Source organism: Lepidochelys kempii, chromosome 27 (genome assembly GCF_965140265.1).
Source record: "Lepidochelys kempii isolate rLepKem1 chromosome 27, rLepKem1.hap2, whole genome shotgun sequence".
Taxonomy (NCBI): domain Eukaryota; kingdom Metazoa; phylum Chordata; order Testudines; family Cheloniidae; genus Lepidochelys; species Lepidochelys kempii.
The window spans coordinates 17,424,831-17,438,638 of record NC_133282.1 but is presented as its reverse complement, the minus strand read 5'-3'; the positions used below and the strand labels follow the sequence as shown (position 1 = coordinate 17,438,638).

Here is a 13,808-nt window from a genome sequence, read left to right as displayed (position 1 = left end):
CAGGGTGCCCAAACCTGGGGCTGAAGATTCCACTGGGTGGCAGGGGCCTCAAGTTGGGGGTCTGCGCCCAAGGGCCCTCTGTGGGTCTGGCCCAGGTCGTACTGGAGTAAGAGGACCTGGAGCACTGACAGGAAGTAGGATAAAACCAAAAGATTGTTAATGTTCATGCCTTGGACGTATGCTGGCCACCACCTGTGGGTCAGGAAGTGTCTTTTCCACCCCCTGGTGTAGAGGACACACAGATGCACTAGTGGTGCGGGCTACGGCTTCCTCTGAAGTATGTGGCATTGGCTACTGATGGAGACAGCACACCGGGCTAGGCAGAGCATCAGTCTCCTCTGGCTTGGCAGACAGCAGGACACTGGACTAGATGGACCACTGGGCTTTTCTGATTTAAGGATCGGGCTACTGGGCCAGCCAGACCACTTGTCTGCTCCCTGCTGGCCCAGTATAACAGTATTCTCCAACTCAGGCACTTGCTGTCTCCTGCAGCGATGAGCCCAGGCACGCTTATTGAGAAAAAATAGAGCTGATTGCAGAGACGCTGCTGACAAAATACAAATCACAGTTACCTCTGTCATGTCAAAATTATCAGCTGTGCTGCAGGCAGAAGGCAGGCAGGGAGCTGAGCTAACCGAGAGAGAGCAAGGCCCAGAGACACGAATTGCACCTTCACATACCTATCTGGCAGAGCGGCTTTGTTTTCCCTTTGTGAAATCTTGTAAATAATCATTAAGCTCCAAGGCGTGGCTGGGAACTGCAGCGAGGAGCCCTGCAGGGCACTGCCAAATGTAAGAGCAGGGATCAGAGAGTCCAGTGCCCATGGGGAGGAGCTGCCATTAGGAGCAGTGAAACACGGAACTCCCTGTTTGTGGCTATGACACAACACATGCTTGGGAGCGCAGAGGGAGCAGCCAGCCAGTGGACCTAGAGGATGAGATCTCCCAAAATGCAGAGAGAAACTGCAATGGGAATTGCTTAAAAAACTGGTGGGAACCTCTGGTGCTTGTGGGGCTCATGCAGTTTGAGTCTTGACACTGGCACCATAAAACTGGTTGCCAAACACAGATTAACGGGAGGCAAAATTATTGTCGCAGTGTGGGAGGCTCTAATAAAGTCTAGTTAGAGGAATTCCTTTGGATGGTGAAACATGGGTGCAGCTCCGTGACACAGAGCTGGTGTGGCTCAGACGTGCAGAAGGCGAGAAGCTGATAGAGGCCTGTGGCAGGTTGGAGGGAGGAGTTTGGGGTACAGTGGGTAAATGCTCTTTCCTGTCCCGTTTCCAGCATTTGGACAGTAGCTCAAGGTGCCACGTAGTGTATTTATGGACATTTATTATAAGCATTTTACCATGCACAATTAGCCTGTGGAAGTCAGTGCCACTAGATATCACTGAGGCCAAGAACTCAGCAGGATTCCAAAAGGACTGGACATTTATATGGCTAACAAAAAAATCCAGAGCTACAGTAACAAGGATTAGAAAACATTGAATTTTGAAAGAGATCTGAACCCACCTGTTTCAGGGCATGAGCCAGCCTCTATCTGATGGGCGTTGGGGAGAAACTTCCCCTGTGGGCAAGTTATTCCTTAATGACCTATTGCCTCATGAGCAGCTGGTGCTGGCTCCAGTCAGAGACAGGAGACTGTGCTAGCTGGACTCCTGGGGGATACAGTCTGGCAGTTCCTACTTTTCTAAGGATGCTGTCACTGGAGAAACTGGGCAAACTTCCCACAGTTTAGACCAGAAGCAAATAAGATTCTCCCCCGATCAGGAGCTTATGCACTACAATGCCCTGCACCACCAAACAGCATTGGAAGGGTCAGATTACATGGGCAAACCCAGGCATCTGATGAGATCCTGGGGGATTCCAAACCCTGTAAGAGTGGAGAGTCAGCTCGCTCTAAGCCGGGTGGCCAGGTTCAGGCTCAGCTGTATTTCCAGTGGGGGTGAATTTCAGTGGTGAGGGCTCTCTGCCAAATGTGGAAGATTGACTCTGAAAAATGACGTGGGTAAACTCCAAGACTATATTCTGTTAAACAGATGCCTTTAATAAACACACTACAACTTCAGGATTTTGGCCCCTTTGAGGCAAAGAACTGATTCTTTGTCTTGATAAAATAAAAGGTGCTTTGTTCTACCACTAGATCTCTTTGATGTGTCAATTACTAGTGCTGTATAATAACGTCAGATGGTGTCCTCAGCCTAACCTAGGAGATCCCATTCTCACATCAGCCAGAGTAGAACTCCAGAGCTTTGCTTATTAAACCACCAATCCAGAAGCAGAACTGTCCCCGCGACGGCCTGTGATGGAAATAGAGAGCCCCTTAAGGACAAGAGCTGCCAGGGGCGAGTGATGACCTTTTATTTCATAAATATGGAATTAGAGTTGCTCATGGAGTCTTAGACCCACAGTGGGTTCAGCTCCATATCACAAAAGCAGGTATAGGTGAGTTGCAGCAGGTTCCTGTACTCAAGGTTGGTCATGGCTTAAAGTCGACTTATTATTTGTATTAAAATTAGTGCTGTAAATGAGCACGGCTCTTTACAAGCAGAGAACAAGACACACTCCCTGCCTTGAAGAGCTTACACTGTAACTGGACAGTGGCAGCAGTTGCATGACTAAGAGGGTAAATGAATTGCAGCACATGAATGGGAATGGCTTGAGTTATCATTTGGAGGTTGTTTGGCGTCAGATAGGTCTCCAGTCTCCCAAGCAAAGCCAAATTAATTGCTGTTCAGTGCATTCCCCTTCCCTTTGGAGGAGGCCACTGAACCAGGTGAATAACTCATTGTGTGAACGGACTGAACTCACCACTGTGAATCACTGGGAATCTTTCACACCCACCCATTACAGTGAGAGGAATTATTCAGTGCATGTTGCAACTGGAAATGGACAAGCAAGAGTCAGTCAGTCACCCGCCCTACCAGAGAGCAAGGGTACAGGAAACCAGCGTACAGGTTGGTGCTTTATGGCAGGTTGATCCTTGGTGGAGATATGGCTCAAGGAATTTGACGGGGAGAGAGCCCACATGATGCTCTGCCTTGATGTTCTGCAAACAAAAGAGTTGGAAGACGGGTGCTGGAAGCTGGAGGACGGGGTGTCGACCTGCCCCATAACATTTAATTAAATGAGAAAAAGGGAAGCATGCTGACAGCCTAAGGGCTGAAGTGGCATTAAGATAAGAGAACCTCTTAAACTTCAGACTGAGGCCAGCATGCGTATTCTGGGTCCTAAAGGATAACAACAGAGTCAGGACTGGCCTTACAATTTGCAAGACCCCAACCTGTTTGGGGCAGGAAAAAGAATCAGGCCTAAAATTGCTTTCTTTCCTGGTCCCAGAGGCAGAACTGGACCTCCTTTTCCACCTCTACTGCTAAAGGGGATCAGGCCATGACTTGCCCTCTCCTCCACTCCAACCCTATTGGCAGGGGATGGGTTGGACTATGAGGGCCTGGGGGAATGAAAATGCGCAGGCCCCAAGCAGTCGTGTGTCATGCTTCTGCTTAAGGCCAGCCTTGGAAGGAGTTTTCCTTCTGTCTATTTTAAATGGGGCTCTCAGAAGGGCGGGGGGGGGGGGGGGGGGCTTCCTTCCAGCCAGCGCTCCAGCCCAGCTGGCATGAGACTGTACACAGGCCCACTCAGAAATGTGCCTCTGTTGTATACAGGTCATTTTAGGGTTTCCTTTCCTGCAAACATACTTAGGGAACATTCTTTCCAGCTGTTGAGTAGGGGGCTGGTAGGAGCAGCCTTGGCAGACAGGAAATAGTTAAGAAACTGGACAGAAACAAAAACAATATGCTGTACTCACACCTCGGTATGTTATTGCCTAGCATTACCTGCATTTCTGCAAGGATGCCTGGCCTAGAGCAAAGCTCTTGTGTTTCCACTCCTGCCAATACCTGAGCCCTTTCTCCATGTTACTGTCTCTGCTCAGGATTCTGCCTCTTTAGCTCTAGACACCAATTGGCGTTGGTTTCTACTGGCTGTACGTATCACTGTGAGTAGCACTCACCAGGAAACTGGCCTGAAGGGGAATCTCCAATTGTTTCTAATTAGCTTTTTCATTAGATTAAAAGCAGAGTTCACTGTTTGATCATAATTTCTACAACGCAATTACTGAGGTCCATTCAAACCCGTTCCTCACACTGAATTATGGTATTAGTTGCAGAGTTCCAGAACTTCTAAGCAATTACTTCATTTTCCTTCCCAGGAGAGATGATTGTTGTTGTCGGTCATGTACTTTCTCGCTGTTCATCTGTACTTAACGGGAGGGAGGAAATAACATCTGCAATGTGCTTCTTGCTGGAACAGACTCAGATACCATCTCCTGCTGGCTGGACAGAGGTGCAGGACTGACAGCCTCGGAGAGTGAAGCCCTTTGTTCCTCTGCAAAATAGTTACAGCAGAGAAGGCTTCCCTGGCACTGTCCTACTACTGGGAATCATCACTGGCCTGGGGGACCTGCTAGCAGTGGAGGGGAAATCTCAGGCTTAAGGCCTCCTCAGTCAGTCCTTTCCTGTCCTGCTGTGCCAGCAAGGTGTCCAGCTTTGGGGGTGCTTTGTTTGATGTGGAGACCTGTTCCTTAGGGATTCCACTGAAAGTCAGTAAGCAGCAGTTGAATGATAATGAATTTGGGTCACTATTAGCACAGGCTGGATTCAGCCTGGTGACAGAAAGAGGAAACGTTCAGTCACCCATTCCAGACCACAGGTTGGTCTCCTCCTTGGCTGAGATACAGTAACAGGTTAAATGAAGATAAATGTCACGGCAGCTCATGTACAAGGAAGAGACCCAAAACAGAGATTTTGTTAGTGAAGGGACATAGCAACATTTGGCTGGTTTTATGGCAATTTCAGCCAAACCCCGAGAGTGCTTCCATGCAGGGCTATGGACGGGTGAGGTTGGCACTTTCAGCACATTGAACAGGTTTCAGAGTGGTAGCCATGTTAGTCTGTATCAGCAAAAACGACGAGCACATTGACTATCTCATAGGCAGCCTCCACTGGCAATTTCAGACCCATGAGGAATCACTGGCTTTTGGAATGGGGAGCATGCCATCACGGCAACACCTCCAGCACACAACAGCAGGGAGTGGACACCCACGCCAAAGGGGACAAGACCAGGAGGAGGAACAAATGTTTGTTAGAACTCACCAGACAAAGGGAGAATGAAACAAGTGAATCTGGAAATTAGAGAAAACGTTGTCTGCCCACACAGAAACGAAAATCTATTGCACATCAGTGCTGAGGCAGTGCAGCCTAGCAGATAGAGCACATGACTGGGACTCAGACAAGGACAACCAAGACCCCTCTTTAATGAAAAATGTCAGAATGGAAGAGATACACCACAAACTGCTTCCTGAATCCCAAGACGATCCCCATAAGTCACCCTCTTTTGCTACCCCACAAGTAGAGACAACCTGCCGAGAGTGGGGGAGCAGAGTGAGGGCGGCCGGCTTCAGCAATGTTACTGAGCACGCTCAGTCTGTGTGAGCATGCTCAGTAAAAGCCAAGCAGCAAATCGGGGGGGGGGGGGGGGTTGAACGTGACCCTGTATGCCCTCCCCATGCATGGCCTCTGCCAATAAGCATCTCCCAGAGGAAAAGGCGTCATTTCACATTATCTATCAGTGCTACCTCTGGAACCGTCAGGCCAGTGGGCTGGGTTTGCAATTTGCTTCTGCACACTGCAAGTGATAGCTGGCTCCTGGCAATGTAAAACCAAAGCAGAGAATGAAACAGTGCCGCTAATCCTGGCCTGGTTTTCCTGCTGCTTCCTCACACCAATAGCTGCCCAGCACCGGTATTATACTCACTCTTCTCAATCCCTTAATAACATATTACAGGAGTGGCTCCTCTCTTTTCAGATGGCTTTGTTGCTTCATGAGCACATGGGGTTTCAGCCCTGCCCTGCTCTGTCAAGACTGTCTGCTTACTGGTTAGTGCCCAGTGCTCAGTACAAATGCAAACACTGCCCGTAACCCGTCACACACTCTGAAATACCCGTCAGTTCCCCTGCGAAATTTGCCTGGACAATATTCTCTTGTGATTGCAAATGAGCTGAAATACAAATTCATACAGAAATACAAAGAAAATCTGGTCACACACCGCCCAAAGGAACAGCATGCAATGTGGCCTGGGAACTAAAATCTAATGTATCAATTTAATATGCAGTACATCAATGGTTCTCAGACTTTTGTACTGGTGACCCCTTTCACACAGCAAGCCTCTGAGTGCGACCCCCCCTATACATTAAAAACACTTTTTTATATATTTAACGCCATTATAAATGCTGGAGGCAAAGAGGGGTTTGGGGTGGAGGCTGACAGCTCGCAAGCCCCACTGTAATAACCCCACAACCCCCTGAGGGGTCCCGACCCCCTGTTTGAGAACCCCTGCAGTACATTCTCTAACAGGGGACTAGATTCTGCCTTAGCAGGGCAATGGACTGGCATTCTTAGACGTTTTTCAAATCCATTCTATGATCCTAGCCAACATCAATACACAGAAAGAAATTACCAGTGGGAACAGTCTGTGGAGCTACAGTATTTTTGCCCTGCAGGGCTCAGAGAAGCTGCTTGGTCTGTACCTGTCCCATGGATAAAGGGCCTGATTGGAAGCCCTCCAATTGACTTCAGTGGGCTTGGGATCCAGTCCAAAGGATTTGTTCCCACAGACCTCTCACATCAGCACCTTTTGCAAACAGATTTGTAAATATTTTCATTTAATTTAAGGTGGATTCACAAACTGCTGGGTGGAGTCTGAATGTCTCTATGTCACCTGCGTAACAGTGTAAAGGTATGTTAAAACGTGGCCTTGAGCAATGAGCCTGTTTCCCTGCATCGCACCTCACCCTTTCTTTGGGAACAAAAAGGAAACATAAAGACACCCTGGGTGAGCTAAACAGTTTCTAGTGAAATGTGACAAAAGCATGAACACATCAAGAAGAAAAATGATGACTCTGTAAGTTGGCTCAGACTTTAAGGGTGATGAAAACCCTCGGGAATGTGAGAGAGAAAAGGACCTAGCAGTGGCAACGCCCCCTGTTGTGGGTATAAAAGTTGCTTGGAGTCAGGGAAGCTAGCAGCACTCTCCTTCTTTCACAACTGAGCTGGGTGACTCTCTTGGGCGTTAGATCCTCAACCACCTTTCACCATGACCACCAGCGTCAGGCAATATTCCTCATCTACATCCCTAAAGGGGATAGGTGGGTTAGGTGGATTAGGAGGTGGCTCCTCACGGGTTTCCTCAGTGCATCTTGGAGGTCCCTACAGAGCCCCAAGTATCCATGGGGGATCAGGTGGCTTTTCTGTCTCCTCTTCTAGGTATGTCTCTGGAGTAGGAAGTAGCCTGGGTGGTGGCTATGGGGGGGGCTACAGCAGTAGCTTTGGAGGTGGCTATGGGGGTGGCCTTGGAGGTGGCTGTGGGATCGGCCTTGGTGTTGGCCTTGGTGGTGGCCTTGGTGGTGGCTTTGGAGGTGGTGATGGCATTCTCCCTGCGGGTGAGAAGGAAACAATGCAGAACCTGAACGACCGCCTGGCTACCTACCTGGACAAGGTGCGTGCTCTGGAGGAGGCCAATACCGATCTGGAGATTAAGATCAAGGAGTGGTATAAGAAGCAGGGACCTGGTCCTGACCGTGACTACAGCCCATATTACAGGACAATTGAAGACCTGAGGAGCAAGGTATGACACTATTGTTAAAAAGGTCTGATGTGTCTTGTCTGAAACTCTTCTTTAAACTGGCACAGGGGCACTGAATAATAATTCTGTAACTAAAAGCTGGCAATAAAAGGCAACCCAGTTGTCACCTGTGCCAGATATCAAGGAAGGGGATTTAGTAATTTATCAACTTCAATTTTTTAATTACATTCCTCCAGAAAGACCAAACGGTGTATTTCTTAGGATTTGACTCTATGAAACAAACATAAGAGGCAGTAAAGCAACAGCAGAGTCTTATCTCCACTGGCCTGTGCTGATAATATGGTACAGCTTGAATACTCTATAAACAAACTAATCTATAGGTAATGCAAAGCAGGATAGACTTAGTGTTATTGTATATGCACAGAATCAAAGAATTTGCAATCTCCTCTCAATTGCTGTAGCTCGTTAGTACTAAGCTGAGTGCAGAGGGTTAAAAAGGAAAAGGTGGAAGGATTGATAAATTCCACAGCCTTCTTCCAGGAATGATCAATGCAAGGCCTGACTTCTTCCATAATCTCAAAATCTGGAGCATTTGGGGCAATTTTTCTCCATTCTGATTTGGTTTCCTGGCTTCACATCTTGAGAGGAAAGCCCCAGAATTGATTTTCCCTCCTACTGTCATTATTGATCACTTACAAACTGTCATTAGTAAACGTAAGGGAATCGGAGGCAAGCAGAAGCAGAAAGCCTCAGCCATGCAGGGGCAGGAGCAAACTAGAAACATTATTCCCTGGGGATGGATTATCTGTATCTGAGTATGTATCACAAACATCAGATATAATGAGCATCTGCTCACTACTCTCTGTTCAGCTTCTGCAACAATCCTCATCGTAGGGGTGAGTTAGTGTGAATGAGCTCCATTACAGAATAAATGGACACAGGTTTTGCCATACAAGAGCACACTATGGGTCCAACCATACTGCCTGTGGCAGTCACCAATACCTGATGTTTCCGAGGATGGCTAGTCTCCCCTCCCCCTCCAATATTCCTGCTATGACAATTACACACAGCAATACATGGGGCGGGGAGGAGGGAAAGAAGGTTGGTTCTTTCTTGACCCATGTGGGATCAGCAAATGCCCTGAAGCATGAGACTGAGTGCCCTTATCAGGCCTTGCACATACTCAGATATTATCATGCTGCCTTTTGCAATTCGTCCCAAGGGATAAGCAGGAAAGTACAGGCAGACACTGCTCAGTCTAACTCAGCACTCTTGCATTTCTCCATGGTACAGCTCGGTAAATCCCTCTACAGGAAATTCAGTGCTGCTCCTGGCCCATCCCTAACATTTACCCCTGCTTGGATCCCACAATCAGCCAACAACATGAAGAGCTTTGGAGGCTTCTTTCCCACTTGCTCTTTTGCTCTCTTTCCCCCAGATCCTTGCTGCCACTGTTGACAATGCCAGCCTCCTCTTGCAGATCGACAATGCTAGGCTGACGGCTGATGACTTCCGAACCAAGTAAGTGATGCTCTCCCTGGGGGTCAGATCCATATGGGGATCCTTTTGTGCATGTCAAGCTTCCTCACATGTGTCATGACTGGAAAAGAGGGAGAGTTCCTCTCTAAGAGGGAACTTCCTATTCATTTCCAATGAGACAACTGACACAATGAGGAAAAATCACTGGCAAACAAGGCATTTAAAATAAATATGTATTTTGCAAAGCAAATAGGGACTAAAATCTTGGGAAATGTCTTTCTTCCAGTAGAACCTATCTTATTTTATTTAGTTTGCATGTAGGACTTGATCTAATTTATATATCACTCAGAACACATAGGCCTGGGGCAATGGTGCTACCAGTAATTTAATGGAGGTGAATTACACATCTAAACAGAAGCACCCATCTCAGGGCTGGATATAGAATATACCCCAAAGCTGCCAAGTAAAGTTACTAGTCTTAGCAGAGACTTGAGCAACCAGTGCTGTTCCACTCATTGGACACTGCACCTCACTCACTGTGTCCCTCATGCACCCAAACACCCACGCAGCACAGAAAGTTATAAAAAATTGAAAGGATGACAGTGGACAAAAAAGGGGTGACAACTCCGTAGTAGCAGCCGCGTTAGTCTGTATCCACAAAAAGAACAGGAGAACTTGTGGCACCTTAGAGACTAAAAAATTTATTTGAGCATAAGCTTTTGTGGGCTACAGCCCACTTCATCCGATGCATAGAATGGAACGTATAACTCCGTAGTGAGCACCCTTTTTGTGCTTGAAGGTTTGAGACGGAGCAGGCCCTGCGCATGAGTGTTGAGGCTGACATCAACGGCCTGCGTAGAGTCCTGGATGAGCTGACCCTGGCCAGAGCTGACCTGGAGATGCAGATCGAAAACCTGAAGGAGGAGCTGGCTTATCTCAAGAAGAATCATGAAGAGGTGAGGATGAAACCAAGCACAAAGGAGGGGATTTATAAGTTGTAGCTAAGGTACAGTGAAAATCAGGCCAATCAGCAGGGCTATTTCCAAGCATTAGGGTTGTTGGGAGGGCATTTGGGGATAAAGAAGTGGGGAATAATTCATTCTGGACAGCAACATGTCCTCTGTAGGCCACAGGTCAGACTCATGCACCACTTATCCTTTCAGTAGCTTCCATTGGGGCCAAGCCAGGATCTACAGCAACCTGCTTCCCAGGCTGCGGATCCACCTGTTGTTTGGGATTTAGTCTCTGGACACAGGCAACTGAATCCCCAAATGGAGATTTCTTAGAAAATTATTTTTATTATTTTACTTGTTGTTGACAGGGTCACAGTTCCAAGGTGCTGAACAAACACACAGTAAGAGATGGTCTCTTGTCTAAAAAGCCACAAATTGGGAAAACCTCCTCAGATGCACTGCAGTGGGTCTGTATAGTTAAGATGCAGATGAACATAGCGTGTCTCTCTTGTCACAGGAAATGAATGTACTACGGAGCCAGCTGGGTGGAGAGATCACTGTGGAGATGGATGCCGCTCCTGGGGTTGACCTGACCAAGATCCTGGCTGACATGAGAGAGCAGTATGAGAGCTTGGCAGAGAAGAACCGTAAAGAGGCCGAGCAGTGGTTCTTCACCAAGGTGCGCAATGCCTGAATGAAGAGAAGCACTTTCCTGACACTCATGGGTGGGGGCAGAGCTTTACACACATCATTCGTGCAGTGACTAGATTGTTTCCCCTTGTTGCAGACGGAAGAGCTGAACCGAGAAGTAGCCATGAACACGGAACAGTTGCAGAGCGGCAAGTCGGAGATCACAGAACTAAGACGCACCGTCCAGGGTCTGGAGATAGAGCTGCAGTCCCAGCTCAGCATGGTACGTGCCACTGGCTTCCCAGGGAGACACACACAAGGGCAGGCACAGAGATGAGTGAGCCCCTTACTGAATTCTTTTCCCTCTACTCTCCATTCTCAGAAAGCCGCTCTGGAAGGCACCTTGGCAGAAACAGAAGGCCGCTATGGCGCCCAGTTGGCACAGCTCCAGGTCCTGATCACTAGCGTGGAGGAGCAGCTGGCCGAGCTCCGATGCGACATGGAGCGCCAGAATCATGAGTACAAGATTCTCGTGGACGTCAAGACGCGCCTGGAGCAAGAGATTGCCACGTACCGCCGCCTGCTGGAGGGCGAGGATACCCAGTACGTAAAGGGAGTCGCTGAGATAGAGTGCCATGGGGCAGAGCTGGCTAATAATGACACAGCTAAACAGCTGAATAATCTGTGTCCCTAGATACTCATTTAAATAAATAATCCAGATTCCTAGGTAGTTGTGAAGAAGACCCGTAAGTGATGGTTCAATGGTTTATCCCATAATGGTTTATCCCATTACCATCCTCAGTGAGAACCCTGTCCTGGGAGGTATTTATTGTCTGAATTATGGAGTGTAACATAACATTTGGAGAGGTAGCATTGTCTAGTAGCTATGTGAAAACTCTAGTTTTCAGGGCTTTTGGGGTCTATTCCTGGCTTCTTCAGCGACTGCATGACCCTGGGAAAGTAGCTAATAACACTAATCAACCTCACAGGAGGGTTGAGAGGTTAATATAATGTGTCTAAATCCCTTCACACCCTGAAAATCCTTCCAAGATCAAATGTTCTGCTCAAACCTTTACTCTAGACAATTTCAAGGAGAGGACATTGGGGACCTGCAAGTCGACATAATAATTAAATTAATCAGACTTGTGTCAAAATAATTATTTCTCCCCATAAGAGGCCTGGACCTTTGTTATCTCACTGAGCCCTGTCCTCTGGGGTCTATATTTCTAATTTTCTTTCTTTTTTCTCCTATTGTAGCATTGCCTCCCAGTACGCTGCAGCAAAAGAAGGTAGGAATTTGTCTTATCTGAAGTAATGATCACACATTTCTGCATCACATCCTTAGCAAGCTTCTTTCCATAGGATCTCATTCATTAGTGGGTGCAAAACTGGAATGACCTGGAATGATTCCTCTGAAATATTGAAGATATTATTAAGAAAAGTATTTGTGTAAAATGGAAAACAGGATATGCATTTATGACACTCAATTCTGCAGATACACTAGCTAGGATAAAAATTCCAAAGGCTGATCAGATCCTTAGGACAGCTGATAGTTTCTTCTATCTCTTTCTCCCTTGTAGTGTCCACGACCACCCGACAAGTCCGTACAATTGTTGAGGAAGTCCAAGATGGAAAGGTGATTTCTTCCCGTGAGCAGGTCCATCATTCCCCCCGCTAAGACTACACACCACTCCACAGGCCCCAGTCCTGAGCACCTTGGATGCATCAATATACAGATTGTCACAGAAAAGGAAAGAAGACTCCAGTCCATGTGCTGTAGATGTCACACTGTCACCGAGGCTGTGGAGGACTGGGCTCCATTAGTGTGTTCCTTCCCTTTTCATTCTGCCTCTGTTTCCCTCACCCTTGTCTGAGTGCTATCCTGTGCTCTTCCCATAAATGTCAAATAAAACTTATCTTCTCATTCATGCAAACTAGAGTCTTGTCTTGGTTGTTCTAGGGGACTGACGACACAGGCTCTCTAGGGGGAGATTGGTGCTGTTTGCTAGAGCTTCCATCAGCATTCGTGGGCAGCTAGAAGAAGGAATTGTTCAGATGGTCATTACAAGGCACTGTATGCTAGATCACTGAGTGACTTGAATTAATACACCAGGACTAAATATTAAGGCAAAGAACTAGTGGCTTTATTGATCACATCCAACCTGGCTGAAATTCTGCAACTAAACTGTATAAACAGTGTCAGATATTCTGCCCTAAGTTGCAATGGTCTCAAAATTTGAAACCTGAGACAGACTTCTCAGGAACGGTCCCAATTTGGTTGTTTCAGAGTCCTGCTCAGGGACACAAGTGGCTGTTCCACAGAGGAAGGTAAGAGATGGGGCTTCATCAGCTCCCTGAGTCTGAGCCAAGGTGCATGGTGCACAGTGAAAGAAAATGACTCACCAATACCATCATAATAGCTCCCTTCCACCTGTCAGCCACACACCTCTCTACCGGCGCTGGCTGTTACACAGCTCACAACGCTCGGCGGTAAAATTAACTTGTGCTGCACATGTGTTAATGGTACCATTGGCTGACCTCGTTCTCGGTAATACAATTTCAGTTTCATTCAGTGTGACTTTCCTGGCAACTGTCCAGGTGTTTCCAAAGGGTAAGAAAAAGGCAGACCCCTCAGATAGCTGTCAGGGGGTGTGTGACCTGCTCAGGATAAGGTTATTACATGCTGTGTTTGGGGTTTGATCCTGTGTCCATTTGTCATTAACGGCCATTCCTGATGCAGCGGTACACTGATACACTCCATCTTGACTGGCAGGACCGATAGTTCCTGGAAGACAATTTCAGCTAGCAGGGTACGTCTGCACCACAATCAGGGGTGTAACTGCAGCACATGTAGACATACCTGAGATGCTTTAACTTAGCTAGCTCCAGCTTTCATAGCCGTGAAGCCACAGTGGCACAGACTGCTGCGTGGGCTGCCACCCAAGTAATTACCCAGGGCCTCAGGCAGGCTTGTCCATCACAGCCATTGGTACGTCACTGCCTGAGCTGGCGAGGTTCAAGCTAGCTCAGGTGTGTCTGCATGTGCTGCAATTACACAACCTGATTGCAGTGTACGTCTACCCTCAGTCGTGGCTAGGTTCT

At 47.6% G+C, this 13,808-nt stretch overlaps 1 protein-coding gene and 1 long non-coding RNA gene across 12 annotated transcripts in view; one reads left to right on the top strand and one right to left on the bottom strand.

The window, feature by feature from the left end:
- Window positions 1-7,155: 7,155 nt before the first annotated feature.
- LOC140903882 (keratin, type I cytoskeletal 14-like) lies at window positions 7,156-12,384 on the top strand. 10 transcript variants are annotated; one of them, XM_073325810.1, is made up of 9 exons: window positions 7,156-7,417; window positions 7,478-7,686; window positions 9,083-9,165; window positions 9,923-10,079; window positions 10,594-10,755; window positions 10,864-10,989; window positions 11,089-11,309; window positions 11,964-11,995; window positions 12,287-12,384. In XM_073325810.1, the coding sequence occupies exons 1-9, from the start codon at window positions 7,156-7,158 to the stop codon at window positions 12,382-12,384; spliced, it is 1,350 nt and encodes a 449-aa protein (XP_073181911.1). The 10 variants fall into 10 exon arrangements, with proteins under 10 accessions (XP_073181911.1, XP_073181908.1, XP_073181910.1 ...); XM_073325807.1 differs by having other exon boundaries at window positions 7,156-7,686; XM_073325809.1 differs by lacking the exon at window positions 11,964-11,995 and adding an exon at window positions 11,438-11,439 and having other exon boundaries at window positions 7,156-7,686.
- Window positions 7,562-13,808, bottom strand: part of LOC140903888 (uncharacterized) — a 342,875-nt gene continuing 336,628 nt past the window's right edge. For both annotated transcript variants that reach the window (XR_012156377.1, XR_012156378.1), the window contains exon 3: window positions 7,562-7,674. This is a non-coding gene — a long non-coding RNA (uncharacterized lncRNA). The remainder of the gene's footprint in view (window positions 7,675-13,808) is intronic.

Excerpts from the sequence above, each read along its gene's own strand:
- LOC140903882 (XM_073325800.1), top strand. The coding sequence starts at position 7,156 with ATGACCACCAGCGTCAGGCAATATTCCTCATCTACATCCCTAAAGGGG. Across the intron at positions 10,080-10,593 it reads TCAAGAAGAATCATGAAGAG|GAAATGAATGTACTACGGAG; the intron begins GTGAGGATGAAA and ends CTCTTGTCACAG. Across the intron at positions 11,393-12,286 it reads TAAACAGCTGAATAATCTGT|TGTCCACGACCACCCGACAA; the intron begins GTCCCTAGATAC and ends TCTCCCTTGTAG.